This window comes from Rhinoderma darwinii, chromosome 6 (assembly GCF_050947455.1).
Source record: "Rhinoderma darwinii isolate aRhiDar2 chromosome 6, aRhiDar2.hap1, whole genome shotgun sequence".
NCBI lineage: Eukaryota > Metazoa > Chordata > Amphibia > Anura > Rhinodermatidae > Rhinoderma > Rhinoderma darwinii.
The window spans coordinates 65,016,287-65,035,094 of record NC_134692.1 but is presented as its reverse complement, the minus strand read 5'-3'; the positions used below and the strand labels follow the sequence as shown (position 1 = coordinate 65,035,094).

The following is an 18,808-nucleotide window of genomic DNA, read 5'->3' as shown; positions in this document are numbered from 1 at the left end:
TTTTTTTCCTGTAACTTGTTTAGTATTCAGTAAGTCTGTTCACAGTAGCTGGTGGGTTAAGAGTCTGCTACATAAAGCACTATTGACAAGAATGTGGAAAGAATTTCTAAATTCGATGCAGAATTAAGGCTGCGTTCGCATCTGCGTTGTGGCTTCCGTTCTAGCGTATCCGTCAGAGGACAACAGGAACGGAAGTTAACGTTTCCGTCAAAAAAACCATTGATTTCAATGGGCTTTATTTTTGCATCAGTTGTGCTTAGTTAGGCTCCGTTCTGTCAGGTTTCCGTTTTTTTGACAGAAGAAATACAGTTGTCTGCTGCGCTATGGTTTCCGTCAAAAATGACGGAAACCTGACAGAAAGGAGCTTTCCGGATTTTTTAACATAGAAGTCAATGGATGAAGGATGCAAACTGATATGCCATCAGTTTGTATCAGTTAGGTTCTGTTCACGCTATTGCTTCCGGCAAAACGACTGATCCGGTGCACAAAAGAGACAAACGGAAACCAGGGGCACCGGCTCCGTCACCATTGAAATCCATGGTGATGGAGACGGAAACCTCTGGTTTCCGTCGGTGTCAATTTGTGTCTGCTCGGGGGCCCGTTCTGACGGAAACCTCCGACGGAACGTCAGAACCGGACCCCAACGCAGATGTGAACAGAGCCTTATGCATTACATTTAACAGATCCGTTTTTTTTCTGCACATGCGCAAACTAAAAGTGAAAGCAAGAAAGATGCAAAGATAAAAACGGATCCGTTATAACCGATGACAAACTGAAAGAGTCCGGTAAAGTGATCCTTCAAAAACAAACATATTCTATCTTCCTTTGCCTTCAGTGTGGCAGTCAGTCTGTCCATTCTTTTTTTATTTCAATGGATCTGCTAAAACGGATGCCACAACGCAGATGTGAACGGAGCCTAATACATATACGTCAATAGAATTATTGTTAGCGTTTATCAACATGAAATGAGCACATTATACCCATCTCTATAAACAATTTATATTGGGGTTATCCCACGAATCATTTCATGCCAAAAGTCTAGAAATGCTGTTCATAGCCGTTTTAAAGTAATTTGTAGGGGTTCTAGCATATAAAAACACATTTCTTATCTTTTTTTTTTTTTGCTTCGCTGTGTCACCCATGGTGCTGATGCTAATCTGTGCTGCTGAGGGGCTCTGAGCAGAATCAGTCTCATTTCTGCTCTGGCAGCGGACAATAGAGCCCCTTCTTACTTTCCCTAGAGATAGATAACATGGGATCCAGGGTAGTTGAGGAATATACTGTGTGACATCCACAGTATGAAATCCCATAGAAACCAATGAAAATGTAATGAAATAAAACAAAGTGGACAGGCGTAGGATTCATATATCTGCTGTAGTAATGCAAAGCTTTAGAATCCTACCAAGCTTAGAAGAATTCTCCTCATTTATACTGCTATGCTACTGCAGAGGCTCTGCTCCTTTCCTGACAAGCAGGGCAGAAAGTGATTCCTATTGGCTGCTCTGCAGTGAACAGAGGATCACTATGCAGAGAACTGGCTGTGGGGAGAGTGACTGAGCATGTGTGTCCACCAGCACTCAGATCAATAGGTGGATGTGAACATTGCTATATGCTTTGAACACCAGGTGGCACCATACTATGTAAGTAAATGTCAAATCTTTTTTTACTTTTTACAGTATGTAAATGGTCAACAGTATTTTTTATGATCTATACAATGATATTTAACGGTGGGACAACACCTTTAACCAATTAAAGACCAGGCCTATTTTGGCCTTATTGTCAAAGCATTCTTTTTAGTTTTTTCCTCCCTGCCCTCCAAGAGTCATAACTTGTTTTTATTTTTACGTTGCCATATGAGAGCTTGTTTTTTGCGGGACGAGTTGTTTTTTTTCAATTGCACAATTTTAGAGTGTAAATATATTGCTTAACTTTTATTAAAAAAATTTAGGGAAGGAAAAAAAATAAAAAAAATAAATCTATTCCAGCATTGTTTTTACGTTTCAAATTGAAGTGGTTCACTATGCGGTGTAAATAACATGTTTCTCCAATTCTAGCCATTGAATCGGGAGCCTGGCTGTCATTCACAGCCGGGCTACTGCGGTGATCGTGTACATGGACAGCGAAATGCGTGAATGGCTGCCTTTCTATGCCATGCATGTATGTGATTCTGCGCCAATTGGTTAAAGTGGTATTCCCATATAAATTTTTAACGAATTGTTGTCTTTCTGTTTACCCACTTTGCAATCATTTAATATACTTACATTATGAAACGTGCTGCTGCCTCCTCCACTGACGTGCCGTATACACTTCACATGGTCTCAGAGAACACAGTCCTAGTAAGGTATGCGGCACGTCACTTGTGACCGGTCGTTTCAGGGTTGGCCTCTTCTTCTCTTGGCCGCACATCTCCTGTGCGTGTCCTCGCTAATTGCAGAGCAGGGACCGCACATGTACACTCAGACACGTGTTACTGTCCTGGGAGGGGGACTTTATTATAACGTGATTGATGGGATGCTAATTGCAGTTACTAGTTGGGGCCGAACAGCTGCGGGGATGAGAAAGCATATAAAGAGGGACTGAAGTATTAAAAACAAGGAAGGGACTTCCGGTTCCGGCGCTGGGATGTGAGGACGGAGCTGCATGAGCTCCTGAAGCCCTGATCCCCTAACCCATCTACGCCACACACCCGCAGGATATAAACACCCAGGCATTAGGAGGAGAGGTGGGGGACAAGAACCGGGAGGTTTATGGAGAGATATCTCCTCCGGAGCGGCAGCAGAGAGATCTCCTGTCCGGCCGAGCACAGCACACGAGGTGAGGGGCCATCCAAGATGGCGGCGCCGCTGCAGCCACCACTTTCACAGAGCCGGTCTCAGAGCCCAGAAATTCAGAGGGAAATGCTATCGCCGTCGGTAATGACTGACTCACAGATTGATTATCGGAAGCTGGCAATTGAGGTAGCTACCCAACTGGCCCCCGACATCAGAGAATCCTTAATAGCCACAGTCACAACAACGCTCCAAAAACTCCAAAATGAGGTGACATCTCATGGCAATCGACTAGATGAATTGGAGCAGCGGGTTGGTCTCATGGAGGATGAATCAGCAGGGGCACATACCTGCATTAGAGACCTAATGCGAGATAACGCAAAACTCAGAGACCGCTTAGAAGATCTTGAGAATCGGTCCAGAAGAAACAATTTAAGGATAGTGGGACTGCCTGAGCATATTAGACCGCAGCTCCTCCAGGGCATCTGCGAGACGGAGTTACCAGAAGCGCTAGGTCTGACCAGATCTTGCAGAGTGGAAAGGGCACACAGAGTGGGCCCCCCTGGTCCGAGCGCCAACGCCAAAGGAGAGCCGCAAAGCAGACCGCGCCAGGTGATCATGCGGTACTTGGATTACAATGACAAAGAGGAACTTTTGCGCACTTTCAGGAACCGCAATACCCCTTTGCATATAAGGGGGGCAAAAGTCATCCTGTTTGCAGATTATTCGGCAGAAGTCACAAGGAGGCGGAGAGCATTTGGAGGGGTTTGCACTTCCCTCTACAAACGCAAAATTAAATTTCAGCTACAGTATCCGGCCACTTTGAGGATCATGCAGACGGATGGCGCCACCAAGGTATTCCACAATCCTGAGGAGGCGGCATTATATGTAGACAAGATCCCTGGACTTCGGGGCCCTAGACAATCGGGAGAGGAGACGGCGAGTCAAGATACAGGAGGTGAAGGTCCCCGTACACCAGTTTCTTCATCGAGGGACTGTACATGGTCAGATATCGCCCGCAATTCCACTTCCTCACCCAAGCAACAACGGGCAGAATCGTCGAAGATGCCACATCGACAACGCTCAGAAAACCGGCTTGCAACCATCCCGGACTGATAAGTATCGCATAGAGGCTCCATGAGCGCATTTGATTGTGCCTTATATATTAATGTGGCAATTGGTTCTGGTGGGATATTATGCCGACAAAATTCCTGCTATAATAGGCATAAGCACTTGTACCCGTGTTGTATAGGAAGCCCAACTTATTTTTTGATACTTTAAAAATTAAAATGTGAAGTTCCAATATATCACGAAAAGATGGCGGGAAGGGGAGGGGGGGAGGGGTCACAGACCAGAAAAAAGTGAAGTTATGTATGCCAATTTAAAGTTTGTCTCACAGGAAATGCTGGTGACATTCCTGGATGGGCATTTTGTTGTTAAAGGTTGTGCCAATTCTCTGGCACCGAATGTAAATGTTGTTATTGTAATGTTGGGAGCAATCTGGAGCAGACGCCGCCGGGCGGCTACCAAGGCAGCAAAGCACGCTTGCCTAGAATTAGATATTTATGACCAGTCAATTGTGAACCTTTTCGGAACGCCCACTTTATGCAGCTGACCTCGTGGAATGTAAAGGGGCTTAGGTCCCCTAACAAGAGAATGATGGTACTCCGTCACTTAAAAAAACTCCATACGGACATCGCTCTTCTTCAGGAGACACATTTGGAGGAGAGCGACTTCCACCGCATGAAAAAGTTGTGGGTGGGCCAAGTATACGGCTCTTCAGCTTGTGGCCGTAAAGCGGGGGTACTTATTTTAATAAATAGAAACCTGGTACATGAGGTAATTCATACTGATGCAGATAAGGAAGGGCGACTGCTCCATATTACTCTAAGCACACCATGTGGGGTATTAAGCATTTATAATGTGTATGGACCTAATAGTGATAATATTGAGTTTTTCAATGGTTTGGAAAGGGCCCTTATGTCAGATAATGTTCAGCACAAAATAGTGGGAGGTGACTTTAATTCAGTTTCTGATCACAAGGAGGATAGACGCACACACAGTTCACAAAGCACGGGATCCATTCCAACAGGGGCTCCCAGAAAACAGGACCGAGTGTTGGGACCTCTGATGGAAAGAATACACTTAATAGATCCCTGGAGAAGGGGTAACCCGGATGCCCGGGAATTTACACATTACTCCCACGCTCAACAGTCCTGGTCCAGGATTGACTACCTCTTAATATCCCCAACACTACAACCGAGGCTGAGGGCCGCTGAGATAGGGGACCTAGTGATCTCAGATCACGCCCCGATACGAGTAGATTTTCAGGAAATATATCCCAGAGGATCAGACTTCATATGGAGATTCCCGGCTCATTTAGCAACTGATGACACCTTTGTGAGACAGCTAAGAGGGTGGTGGTTAGAATACACGTCGACTAATTCAGAACACAGAGATGACCCCTCACTGTACTGGGATACGGCCAAGGCAGTGCTGAGGGGGAGGATAATGGCGTATACTGCCAGCAAAAAACGGGAAATAACACAAAAATTTAATGCTTCTAGTGCTGCACTGAGGGCAACCTATACAGCATATTTGGCACACCCTACATTAGATGCCAGACAGGCCTGGATTCAGGCAAAACACTCTTTTGACGAGTGGGCAGCTCAGAAAGAAACAATATATACTCGAGACTTTGAAGCTACTTTACATAAGTTCGGAAGTAAGGCGGGTAAACTTTTGGCCAATATGGCTCGAGGAAAGCGCTCAGTGCAGCACATAGCGAAATTAAGGGATCATAATGGGCGAGAAACATGCGATCCAACTAGTATTAATTCCATCTTGGCTAAATTTTATGAGGAGCTGTACTCTGATACATCTTCCCTTCCGCTGACAGACACACTGTTAGACAAGGTCACTTTACCGGTCATCTCCGCGGAACAGTTGCAACTTCTAAATGCCAGGGTCACAAGGGGGGAGGTGGATGAGGCAATAAGAAACCTTAAAAATAGTAAGGCGCCTGGTCCAGATGGGCTGACCGGCGAATTTTTTAAAGTAATGCGGGAACAGATTACGGAGACTTTGGTCTCCTTGTTTAACAATGCTCTGGGAGAGGAGGGGTTACCACCATCAGCAGACACATCTTATGTAAAATTATTGCTTAAACCTGGAAAGGACCCCCTACTACCAGGATCATACAGACCCATATCGCTCATAAACGTGGACGCTAAACTCCTTTCCAAAATCATAGCTGATAGGTTAGCGAATATAATGCCGTTCCTCATAGCCCCAGAACAAGTAGGTTTTATTAAAGGTAGGTCGGCGGTCACCAACATTAGGACGGTTCTGGCAGTGCTAGATAGAGTACAGCATAACCCATTTCCGGGGGAACATTCGGCTTTACTTTTACTTGACGCGGAGAAAGCTTTTGACAATGTCCGTTGGAATTGGTTGGATGCTGTCCTGGATAAGATGGAAATAACGGGGGCATTCAGGATACTATTACACCACATATACAAAGACCCTAAGGCTAGAATCTCCACACCAGGCTTTCTGTCTAAACCATTCCGTCTATGTAAAGGTACAAGACAGGGGTGCCCGCTATCGCCACTGCTGTTCAATCTGGCTTTGGAGCCGCTGGCACGTTATCTGGCGTCATCCAATTTATATACGGGCATAAGGGTGGGGGAGATGGAGGTCAAGGAAACGTTGTTTGCAGATGACATCTTGTTATTTCTCGCAGACCCCCTTAAAGATGTTCCGCGTATCTTCCAGGCATTGAACGACTTTGGGAGCTACTCAGGGTACAAAGTTAACACGTTAAAATGCCAGTTATTAGATTTGGGAACGCAGGACCCAACATATAGGCGGTCCCTAGCCTCCCTGGATGTTGAGATGGCTAAGTCAAACATTACTTATCTGGGTATTAAAGTGGGTCGGGCACCCAACTCGCTGTATGATCTAAATTATCCCCCCCTTATACAAGATATCCAAGCAGATCTTCTGAGATGGCACAGTCTACCTCTATCACTGATGGGAAGGAGCTGTTTGGTCAAAATGTCAGGATTTGCGAAATTACTCTACCCGCTCCAGACTATCCCACTTCTGGTCAAGCACTCAGATATCAATACACTCAACTCATCATTTACCAAATTCATATGGGGGGGGGAAGAAACCAAGAATAGCGCTCACGAAACTCATGATGAGGAAGGCGGAAGGAGGGGTCAATTTCCCTAACATTCGGGGTTATAACCTGGCCTGCTTGAGTAGACATCTGCTAGATTGGAAACACAACACAGAGTTCCACTCCAATACTAGACTGGAGAGACAGCTAGCAAAACCTTGGGATCTCATGGCTCTGGTACACACAACGTTCACTTGTCTCCCAAAGATCGTCAAGAAATCATCTCTGTTACGAGATACCATCATTGCCTGGAAGGTATTGCGCAAACACTATAACCTCTCTTATCGCATTTCAAAACATATGCCCTTATGGCAGCACCCAGAGTTTGCAGCAGGAAGATCTAACAAGCTAATGTCAGAATGGAGGGAGAAAGGGGTAGCGACTCTGGGGGATATGTTCCACGCGCAGGATAAGAGGTGGTTAACCTTGCAGGAGCTCCAGAATAAATATGTTTTTGTTCGGCATCAGCACTTACAGTACTTACAAATAGTTAATCACTGTAAAACTAAACTAGCGGATGTAGCGGATGAGGTCCCCCCCAACCTGTTTGATTCATGGTTCACGGACAATCACAGACACTCCATTTCCCAATTATATAGTACACTCAGACCAACACTAGTGAAGATGTCCCCGGGGCAGGCCTTTGGGAGATGGGAAAAACGGTTTAATTTACCAGGCATTGAAAAGCATATTGAAAAAGGGCTGGTGGATTTCAGGGCACACGTGCACAACGAAAACTGGAGGGAAACTCATTTGAAGATCATTCACCAAGCAATATATGCATTTACCCTGGCCCCCTCCGCCTCACAACCAGATAGGAAAACGTCATGCCCTAGATGTAATATCTCAAAGACAGACATGTATCATGGCCTTTGGGCGTGTGCACATATTCAGCCATTCTGGGGGGAGATAACATCCTTATTGCAGCAGGTGGGCAGGTTCCATGGGAATTTAGGGCCAATGGAGGTCTTATTCCATATACAACATGATGGAGAATTAGAAGAGACAGAAACGACACATTTAGCTCCCATGGCCCATGCCACACTGATAGTGGCAAAGAGGTGCATACTCCAAAACTGGCTGGTAGCTGAAGTACCGACTCAGAACATGGTGGTCCAGGGGTTGAGGAAACTGTTTTATCTAGACCGCATTGGTATATTACAGAATAAAGACACGCAGAGCAAAAAATTCTTTGAGAAATGGAAGCTTTTCCTCACAAAATATTTCACCAGTGAAGAACGAAGGGACATCATAGATCCGTTTACGGGAACGTCATGGTACTTGATTGAAGATCTTAAGGGCACTTTAGGGGCACTGAAAATATCACGGGAGTAAAGCATATATATCCACTGGGATTTCTTTATTCTTGCGGACTAGCTGCCTGAGTTGGTGAACTGCTTCACGAAGCTCCAATTGTTATGTATGCTCCAATTTCTTATTTGTTCTGTGTATTGTTTAGTTATGTAAGTTAGGCAGATATGCAAAGTTATGTAACAATGTTTACAGGAATACCCGACATGTGGGGTTAAAGGAAGGGAAGGATAGAGGAGATAGAGGAGATGAAGGAGGGCTGATAGCCCATGGGGAATAACTTCCAAGATCAAACCTAGTTTGCTGGGAAGCATCCACTATCACATGTTCATTTATACATTTTTTGTAATGTTTATTATTATGGCAATGCATTACTGTATGATTTGTGTTTTTTTGTGGTGAAAAAATTCAATAAAAATATGTTTAAAAAAAAAAAAAAAAAAAAAAAAAACAAGGAAGGGACAGAATAAAAGACAGGAAAGGGTTTGTAACATAGGGTTTGAAAGTGTGATAAACTTTATTAGAGCGTGTATGGTGAGATGCATATTGCGGACATTGGATGAGGCGGCAAATCGCTGCTGATTAGAATTGTGATAGACAGGAACTAGAGAGAAGATTACAAACATGGAAAGGACAGGAAAAAACAAAGGGGAAATAATGGAAAAGGTGTGTGTGGGGGGTAACTTTTATTTACCATAGTAATATAGATGCTGGAATGGCAACTGCTGGATGGGGCAAGATCTCATCGGGGACGAGTGTGGAGGATCCACATGGACTCTGGGGAGGAGCAACATGTACGCTCAGAACAGCCTGCAGGGCATGCAGGGAAACAACAAAACGGACCTTGAATGTATGTAAAGAAGAGGCGCGAAGACAGAAAATGTCAATGGGTAAGTTGAATTTCTATTTCATATACTAGTGTTTAAGGGTTGTTTATGTAAGGGTAGATGCATTAAATAAATACAGTGAAGGAAACAAGTATTTGATCCCTTGATGATTTTGTAAGTTTGCCCACTGTCAAAGTCATGAACAGTCTAGAATTTTTAGGCTAGGTTAATTTTACCAGTGAGAGATAGATTATATAAAAAAAAAAAAAAAAAAAGAAAATCACATAGTCAAAATTATATAGATTTATTTGCATTGTGCACAGAGAAAGTATTTGATCCCCTACCAACCATTAAGAGTTCAGTCTCCTCCAGACCAGTTACACGCTTGGTGCCTGCATTAAAGACAGCTGTCTTACATGGTCACCTGTATAAAAGACTCCTGTCCACAGACTCAATTAATCAGTCTGACTCTAACCTCTACAACATGGGCAAGACCAAAGAGCTTTCTAAGGATGTCAGGGACAAGATCATAGACCTGCACAAGGCTGGAATTGGCTACAAAACCATAAGTAAGACGCTGGATGAGAAGGAAACAACTGTTGGTGCAATAGTAAGAAAATGGAAGACATACAAAATGACTGTCAGTCGACATCGATCTGGGGCTCCATGCAAAATCTCACCTCGTGGGGTATCCTTGATACTGAGGAAGGTGAGAGCTCAGCCGAAAACTACACGGGTGGAACTTGTTAATGATCTCAAGGCAGCTGGGACCAGTCACCAAGAAAACCATTGGTAACACATTACGCCGTAATGGATTAAAATCCTGCAGTGCCCGCAAGGTCCCCCTGCTCAAGAAGGCATATGTACAGGCCCGTCTGAAGTTTGCAAATGAACATCTGGATGATTCTGAGAGTGATTGGGAGAAGGTGCTGTGGTCAGATGAGACTAAAATTGAGCTCTTAGGCAGCATTTCTCTTCCTCCAAACACGGCGAGTTGAGTTAATGCCAATGACCCAAAGAACACCGTCCCCACTGTCAAGCATGGAGGTGGAAACATTATGTTTTGGGGGTGTTTCTCTGCTAAGGGCACAGGACTACTTCACCGCATCAATGGGAGAATGGATGGAGCCATGTACCATCAAATCCCGAGTGACAACCTCCTTCCCTCCACCAGGACATTAAAAATGGCTCGTGGCTGGGTTTTCCAGCACGACAATGACCCGAAACATACAGCCAAGGCAACAAAGTAGTGGCTCAAAAAGAAGCACATTAAGGTCATGGAGTGGCCTAGCCAGTCTCCAGACCTTGATCCCATCGAAAACTTGTTGCCAAGCGACAGCCTCGAAATCTTAATGATTTACAGATGATCTGCAAAGAGGAGTGGGCCAAAATTCCATCTAACATGTGTGCAAACCTCATCATCAACTACAAAAAACATCTGACTGCTGTGCTTGCCAACAAGGGTTTTGCCATCAAGTATTAAGTCTTGTTTCCCAAAGGAATCAAATACTTATTTCTCTGTGCACAATGCAAATAAATATATATAATTTTGACAATGTGATTTTCTGTTTTTTTTTTAAATATAATTTATCTCTCACTGGTAAAATTAACCTAGCCTAAAAATTCTAGACTGTTCATGTCTTTGACAGTGGGCAAACTTACAAAATCAGCAAGGGATCAAATACTTATTTCCTTCACTGTATATATATATATATATATTTATATATTTTTTTTTTAAAGACGTTTAGCTCGGAAAACCCATTTAAAACTGCCATTAATTTCAGGTTGCTGTTCAAATATAATACAAAAGGGTTTAAATGTTAAATACAGAACATGAGAAAATAAAAAAAGAGTGAGGGCCTTGCCTTCAAGGACTTACAGTCTAGGAAGGAAGGAGATAATAGGTGTGGGTAGATGCTGCTTATACGGTTGCATAGTTTTGGCAGGGTTATTTTAGGTTGTGAACTTATCTGGAGAGGTGGGTTTTCAGGTTGCTTTTGAAAGAGTGGATGGTGGGAGAGAGACGGGTTTGCTGGGGCAGGAAGTTCCAGAGTATGAGTAATCCACAGAAGAGATCCTAAAGGTGATGAGGAGCAGATAAGAGAACAGCAGAGAAGAATGTCTGTGATGACAGAGATTAATTGTGTGGAGGTATGGGAAGATTAGAACAGATGTATGGAGGGGAACAGGTTGTGAACATTCTTGTATATCATTGCTAAAATTTTGAACCGCATTAACTAGGCAATGGTTAGCCAGTTTAGGGATTGGCAGAGACGAAGATGAATCAAAGGTGAAGTAGATTTACCAGGCAGCAGAGTTGAAGGTGGATAAGAGTTGTGAAAGAGTGTCAGTTGGGAGGCCAAAGAGAAGGATGTTGCAGTAGTCTAGACGGGGATGATGAGGTCATGTACAAGCATTTTTGCTTACTTGAGGTTGAGGAAAGAGAAGATTTAAGAAATGTTTTTCATGTAGAGGATTTAGGAGTTGGTTAGGGCTTGAATGTGTTGTTTAACCCCTTAAGGACGCAGCCTAGTTTGGGCCTTAAGGCTCAGAGCCCATTTTTCAAATCTGACATATTTCACTTTATGTGGTAATAACGTCGGAATGCTTAAACCTATCCAAGCGATTCTGAGATTGTTTTCTCATGACACTTTGGGCTTCATGTTCGTGGTAAAATTTGGTCGATATATTCAGTCTTTATTTGTGAAAAATTGCAAAATTTAGAGAAAATTTACAAAAAATAGCATTTTTCAGAATTTAAATGCATCTGCTTGTAAAACAGACGGTTATACCACCCAAAATAGTTACTAGTTCACATTTCCCATATGTCTACTTTAGATTGGCATCGTTTTTTGAACATTCTTTTATTTTTCTTGGACGTTACAAGGCTTAGAACATAAACAGCAATTTCTCATATTCTTAAGAAAATTGCAAAAGCCTTTTTTTGAAGGTGCCAGTTCAGTTCTGAAGTGGATTTGAGGGGCCTATGTATTAGAAACCCCCATAAAACACCCCATTTTAAAAACTAGACTCCTCAAAGTATTCAAAACAGCATATAGAAAGTTTTTTAACCCTTCAGGCATTTCACAGGAATTAAAGCAAAGTGGAAATGAAATTTGCAAATTTCATTTTTTCTGCTGAATTTCAATTTTATTCAATTTTTTTTTAGTAACAGAGAAACACTACTAAATATGTATTGTCCAGATTCTGCAGTTTTTAGAAATGTCCCACATGTGGCCCTACTCCGCTCGTGGACTAAAACACAAGCCCTAGAAGCAAAGAAGCACCTAGTGCATTTTGAGGCCTCTTTTTTTATTAGAATATATTTTAGGCAGCATGCCAGGTTTGAAGAGGCGTTGAGGTATCAAAACAATGGAAACCCACCAGAAGTGACCCCATTTTGGAAACTACACCCCTCAAGGAATTCATTTATGGTTTTTGTTATCATTTTGACCGCACAGGTTTTTCACAGCACCTATTTGAATTGGGCTGTGAAATGAAAAAAATTATATTTTTTCCAATAAGATGTCATTTTTGATCAAAATTTCTTATTTTCACAGGGAACAACATACCCCATTTTGCTGCCCAATTTGTCCTTAGTGCGGCAATACCCCATTTGTGGTGATAAACTGCCGTTTGGGCCCATGGGAGGGCTCAGACGGAAAGGAGCGCTATGTGTTTGTTGGAGTCCAGATTTTGCTGGATTGGTTTTCGGGTGCCATGTTGCATTTGCAGAGCCCCAGAGGTATCAAAGCAATGGAAACCCACCAGAAGTGACCCCATTTTGGAAACTACACCCCTCAAGGAATTCATTTATGGTTTTTGTTATCATTTTGACCGCACAGTTTTTTCACAGCACCTATTTGAATTGGGCTGTGAAATGAAAAAAATGATATTTTTTCCAATAAGATGTCATTTTTGATCAAAATTTCTTATTTTCACAAGGAACAACATACCCCATTTTGTTGCCCAATTTGTCCTTAGTGCGGCAATACCCCATTTGTGGTGATAAACTGCCCTTTGGGCCCATGGGAGGGCTCAGAAGGAAAGGACCACCATTTGGCCTACTGGAGCTTTTCTGGTGCTAAGTCATGTGTGCAGAAGCCCCTGAGGTACCAGTAGAGTTGAAACCCCCGAGAAGTGACCCCATTTTAAAAACTACACCCCTTAAGACATTCATCTAGAGGTGTAGTGAGCATTTTGACCCCACAGGTACTGTGTAAAAGATAATGCGCAGCAGATGGTGCAGTGTGAGATTTGCAATTTTATATATGTATATGCCATTTCAGTGTCCAATATATTGTGCCCAGCATGCGCCACCGGAGATATACACCCCTTAAATTGTAATGTGGGTTCTCCTGGGTACGACAATACCCTACATGTGGCTGTTATCAGCTGCCTGGGCATACGGCAGGGCTCAGAAGGGAAAGATGAGGGGGGTAAGCTGTGCGGAGTGCATCAGGGTAAATTAAAAATCAAGGGATGTATGATACATTTTAAAACAATCTTTTATACAGAGCCCTGGTTTTTCGGGACACGTGTCACATTGGTATATTGTGTTCTTCCTTATCCCCCTCTTATAGCAGACTCTGCACCTCTTTTGACTCTTTCCCTTTCCACCGGTTTGGGGACCTTCTCCTGGAAAGTGTTGCCCTGGTACGATGCGTGTGGCCTCGCTTCCAGAAGTACTGGGTGCCCCCCCTTCCTGGTCCCTAAAGATTAGATCTTGAAATTCCAGGAAAGTTCCCCTCTGGCCTGCACATCGACGTAGCACATACGCATTGTACAAAGCCATCTGTATGATGTGCCCGGCCAGCTTCTTATACCACACCGCATGGCGCTGTAGGGCTTCAGGACTTGATTTGACAAGTCCATCCCTCCCATGTACCTATTGTAGTCCAGGATGCAGTCTGGTTTGGGGGTGGCCTTTCCTTCATATATCCTAAACCTGTAGGTATACCCTGATGCACTCTCGCACAGCTTATACATCTTCACGCCATACCTTGCCCTCTTACCTGGCAGGTACTGGCGGAATTGAACCCTCCCTTTAAAATGTACCAGGGACTCATCAATAGAAATACACTTCTCGGGGGTGTATGCTTGGGAAAACCGGGCACTGGAACGGTCTAATAGGGGTCTCCGTTTATACAAACGGTCAAAACTGGGGTCATCTCGGAGTGGGCACGGCTCATTATCAGTATAATGTAAGAAGCGAAGTATTGCCTCATTTATTTATTTTTTTAGGTTCCAGTTCATTTCTGAAGTTGCTTTGAGGGGCCCATATATTAGAAACCCCTATCAAACACCCCATTTTAGAAACTAGACCCCTCAAAGTATTCACAACAGCATTTAGAAAGTTTATGAACCCTTTAGGTGTTTCACAGAAATTTAGAGCAAAGTAGAGGTGAAATTTACTCTTTTTATACCATTTTTTTTATAACACAAAAGGATTTATGAGAGAAACGCAACTCAATACTTATTGCCCAGATTCTGCAGTTTAGAGAAATATCCCACATGTGGCCCTAGTGCGGTAATGGACTGAAGCACCGGCCTCCGAAGCAAAGGAGCACCTAGCGGATTTTGAGCCCTCTTTTTTATTAGGCACCATGTCCGGTTTGAAGAGGTCTTGTGGTGCCAAAACATTGGAAACCCCCCAAAAGTGACCCCAATTTGGAAACTAGACCCCTTGAGGAATCCATTGTAGTTTTCATGGGGTGCATGCGGCTTTTTGATCAGTTTTTATTCCATTTTTAGGTGGCGTGGTGACTAATAAACAGCAATTCTACTATTGTTTTTGTATCCTTTTTTTTTTACAGCGTTCACCGTGCGCTATAAATGATATATTAACTTTATTCTGCGGGGCAATACGATCACGGCGATACCAGATGTTTATATTTTTTTTTTATGTCTTATGGCGTTTGCACAATAAAATACGTTTTGTAAACAATCATTCACTTTTTGTGTTACCTTATTCTAAGAGCCAGAACGTTTTTATTTTTCAATCAATAAAGCCGTGCGAGGACTTATTTTTTGCGTAACGAACTGTATTTTCCATCAGGACCATTTTTAGGTACATGCGACTTTTTGATCTCTTTTTATTCCATTTTTTGGGAGGTGAAGTGACCAAACAATTGTGATTGTGGTTCGGTTTATTAATATTTTTTTTTACGGCGTTCACCGTGCGGGATAAATAACAAAATAATTTTGTAGTTCAGGCCGTTACGGACGCGGCGATACCAATTATGTATAGTTTATTTGTTTGTTTATATATTTTTATTAATAATAAAGGACTGATAAGGGAAAAAGTGGGACTTTTACTTTTATTACTTTTACAACTTTTATTTTCTTATTTTTACACATCTTTTTTTAACTTTTTTTTTACTTTATTACTTTGTCCCACTAGGGGACTTGAGGGCAGGAGGCCCTGATCGCTATTCTAATACACTGCACTACATGCGTAGTGCAGTGTATTAGAACTGTCAGCTACTCACTGACAGCAAGCATAGTGGGTCCTGACGTTGTCAGGACCCACTAGGCTTCCGTCTATGGCATAGCCGGACGCCATTGTTTGGTGTCCGGTTGCCATAGTCACCATCGCCGGCCGCTATCGCGTAGCAGGCCGGCGATGGCAGCTTAACCCCTAAAAAGCCGCGATCTCTATAGAACGCGGCTTTTAAGGGGTTAATCAGCGGGGACACAGCGATCGGTCCCCGCTGTAGGAGCTGTGACAGCTGCTGAACAAGACAGCAGCGTCACAGCTCCTGTATGTGTCGGGAGGACGGCCGAAACGGCCGTTACTCCCGTGACGTACTATTACGTCATGGAGCGCGAACGATACAGCTGCCATGACGTAATAGTACGTCAAGGAGCGGGAAGGGGTTAAAAGACAAAGCAGAATCAAAACTTATACTAAGGTAGCGGACTTGTAAGACTGGGGAGAGTGTAGAGCCATTAACTGTAATGGATAGTTCTGGGAAGCGGGAAAAGACGAAAATTCAGTGTTGAGTTCTAGGGAGCGGGATGAGAAGGAACAGCTCATATACACTCTGGAGCTTGGGATATCAGAGGATCATCACTGTAATTCAGATCAGAGCACATTTTCCCATAATATAAGGGAATGTAATAAATATCTCCCTAGAAAAATAAATAAAAGACTGACACTGTAATTCTCTCCAACATAAAGGTGTGCTCATCCTGCTCCTGTAGTTGTACTAGTCTCCTTCCTTTTCCATCACATCATCACTCCTTCCATGTAATGAGCATCTGATCACTGAGCCTCTTACGGCACTGTGAGTTTGACAATGTCTTAACTTCACTATTATTGCTGTGTAAAGGACCCAGTGATGCAGGTTAAGAACGAAGGTGCATACTTGCCTGGAGGAGACTGCAACTGTATGGGGCTGCTCCAATGCTGCTAGCAACAAGAATTTCTCATTAATGGTCTGACAATGATTTACTAATGGACTAGACAAATAGTATGGCACGTGATGCTGTAAATTGATTACATATGTGCAGTTATACAGCATTAACCCCTTGCTGCCACAGCCATTTTTCATTTTCACTTTTTCCTCCCCGCACTCCAAAAGCCATAACTTTTTTTTTTTTCCGTCGATATAGCCATATAAGGGCTTGTTTTGCAGGAAGAGTTGCCGTTTTTCGCTCCACCATTTATTATACCATATAATGTACTGGGAAACTCCAAATAAATTCTTTGTGGGATGGAAAGGGAAAAAAAAAAAAAACCAGTGATGCCTTCACTGTCTTTTGGGTTTTGTATTTCCATCAGATATTACTAAGCTCTGTAAAATAATCAACCGGGGAATAGTATAATATAATATTAGAGAAGGATTTGGGGAAGCTGGAGGCTTGGGCGGAGAAATGGCAAACTAAGTTTAATGTGGATAAATGTAAGGCTACGCACTGAAAGGGACTGGGGATATTGGTGAACAGTAAACTTAAATCTACTGCCAGGCAGCTGCTGCAAAGGCAAATGCAATCCAGAGATGCATCAAAAGAGGCAAAGATGCACATGACAAGAACATAGTTTTGCCTCTATATAAATCACTAGTCAGAACACACATGAAACATCGTGTACAATTTTGGGCACCTGAACTACAGCAAGGGCAGAGGAGGGTGACCAAGGTAATTAAGAGAATGGGTGGATTGCGGTACCAAGAAAGATGATCAAATTTGGGGTTATTCAGTTTGGAATAAAGACGGCTTAGGGGCGATCTATTTACGATGTACAATTATATGAATGGAGAGTACAGAAAGCTTTCTAATGATCTTTTTATATCTAGGCCTGTAACCATGACAAGGGAAAATAAGAAAAAGAAGGTTTCATCATCATTATCATAGACAGAGGGATTTTTTTTTTTAATGTAAGACATGCGAAACTCTGAAACTTGCTGCCACCGGATGTTGTTCTAGAGGGGCCTGTATGCATTTCATGAAAATTATACAATATAGCAAGTAATATGTACTAGATTGCAATAGATATGTTGATGATCCAGGGATTTATTCTGATTGTAGGGAAGGAATTTTTCCGCCTCAAATTTTTTTTGTCTTTCTCTCGATCGACATGGTAGGATTATAGGTTAGACTTGATGGACCGGTGTCTTATTTCAAACTTATCAACTATGTAACTCCAGTTGGTATGGCGGGGCTACCTGAGTAAAATCGAGTAGTCAGAGGCAAACCCCCAACCTCACACCGGAACTGTATTAGGTACTGTGCCATAAAGGAAGACAAATAACAATAGGTATACCTTCACAGCTGCTGGCAGTGTCCATTTCCGCAGAATTTGGAGCACCCATAAAAACTTGATCAGCAACATGCTCTGGGGGACTTGGAATTTGCAGATGTGTAGAGCCAGTGGAACTTTGAGACAAGGTGGTCATGAATCGATCCTCTGGAAGAAGTGATAAAAAAAATGATCTAAAGAGTGAATTATTTTATCATGGCAGCACACAGAGTATCATTTTAGTTATATAACTTGGCCTAAAACAATCATTATTAATCATAATAACGTACATTCATGCTTACTTCTGGTTTAAAGGGACACAAAACAAAAAAAAGAAAGAAAGATTCCTGTAGTTCGTTATTGAATATGCATTAAAGATATTTTTTTTTACATCATACATATATATATGTATATCTATAGAGAGCGAGAGAGAGAGAGAGCGCGAGAGAGCAAAAGAGCTCGAGCGAGAGAAGAGAGCAAGAGCGAGAGAAGAGAGCAAGAGCGAGAGAAGAGAAAGAGCGAGAGAAGAGAAAGAGCGAGAGGGAGAGAAAGAGCGAGAGAAGAGAAAGAGCGAGAGAAGAGAAAGAGCGAGAGGAGAGCGAGAGAAGAGAGAAAGAGAAGAGAGAAAGAGCGAGAGAAGAGAGAAAGAGCGAGAGAAGAGAGAAAGAGCGAGAGAAGAGAGAAAGAGCGAGAGGAGAGAAAGAGAAGAGAGAAAGAGCGAGAGAAGAGAGAAAGAGCGAGAGAAGAGAGAAAGAGCGAGAGAAGAGAGAAAGAGCGAGAGGAGAGAAAGAGCGAGAGGAGAGAAAGAGCGAGAGGAGAGAAAGAGCGAGAGGAGAGAAAGAGAGAGAAAGAGAGCAAAAGAGAAAGCGAGCGAGCGAAAGAGGGAGAAAGAGAGAGCGAGAGCAGGAGAGAAAGAGAGAGCGAGAGCAGGAGAGAAAAAGAGAGCGAGAGCAGGAGAGAAAGAGAGAGCGAG

General features: G+C 42.9%; 1 protein-coding gene across 1 annotated transcript in view; it reads right to left on the bottom strand.

Moving 5' to 3' along the window:
* PIKFYVE (phosphoinositide kinase, FYVE-type zinc finger containing) overlaps positions 1-18,808 on the bottom strand; it is a 256,730-nt gene that overhangs the window by 65,421 nt on the left and 172,501 nt on the right. Inside the window, 1 exon segment of the mRNA XM_075829901.1 lies at positions 17,860-18,003. Coding sequence (XP_075686016.1) covers positions 17,860-18,003 — 144 coding nt within the window.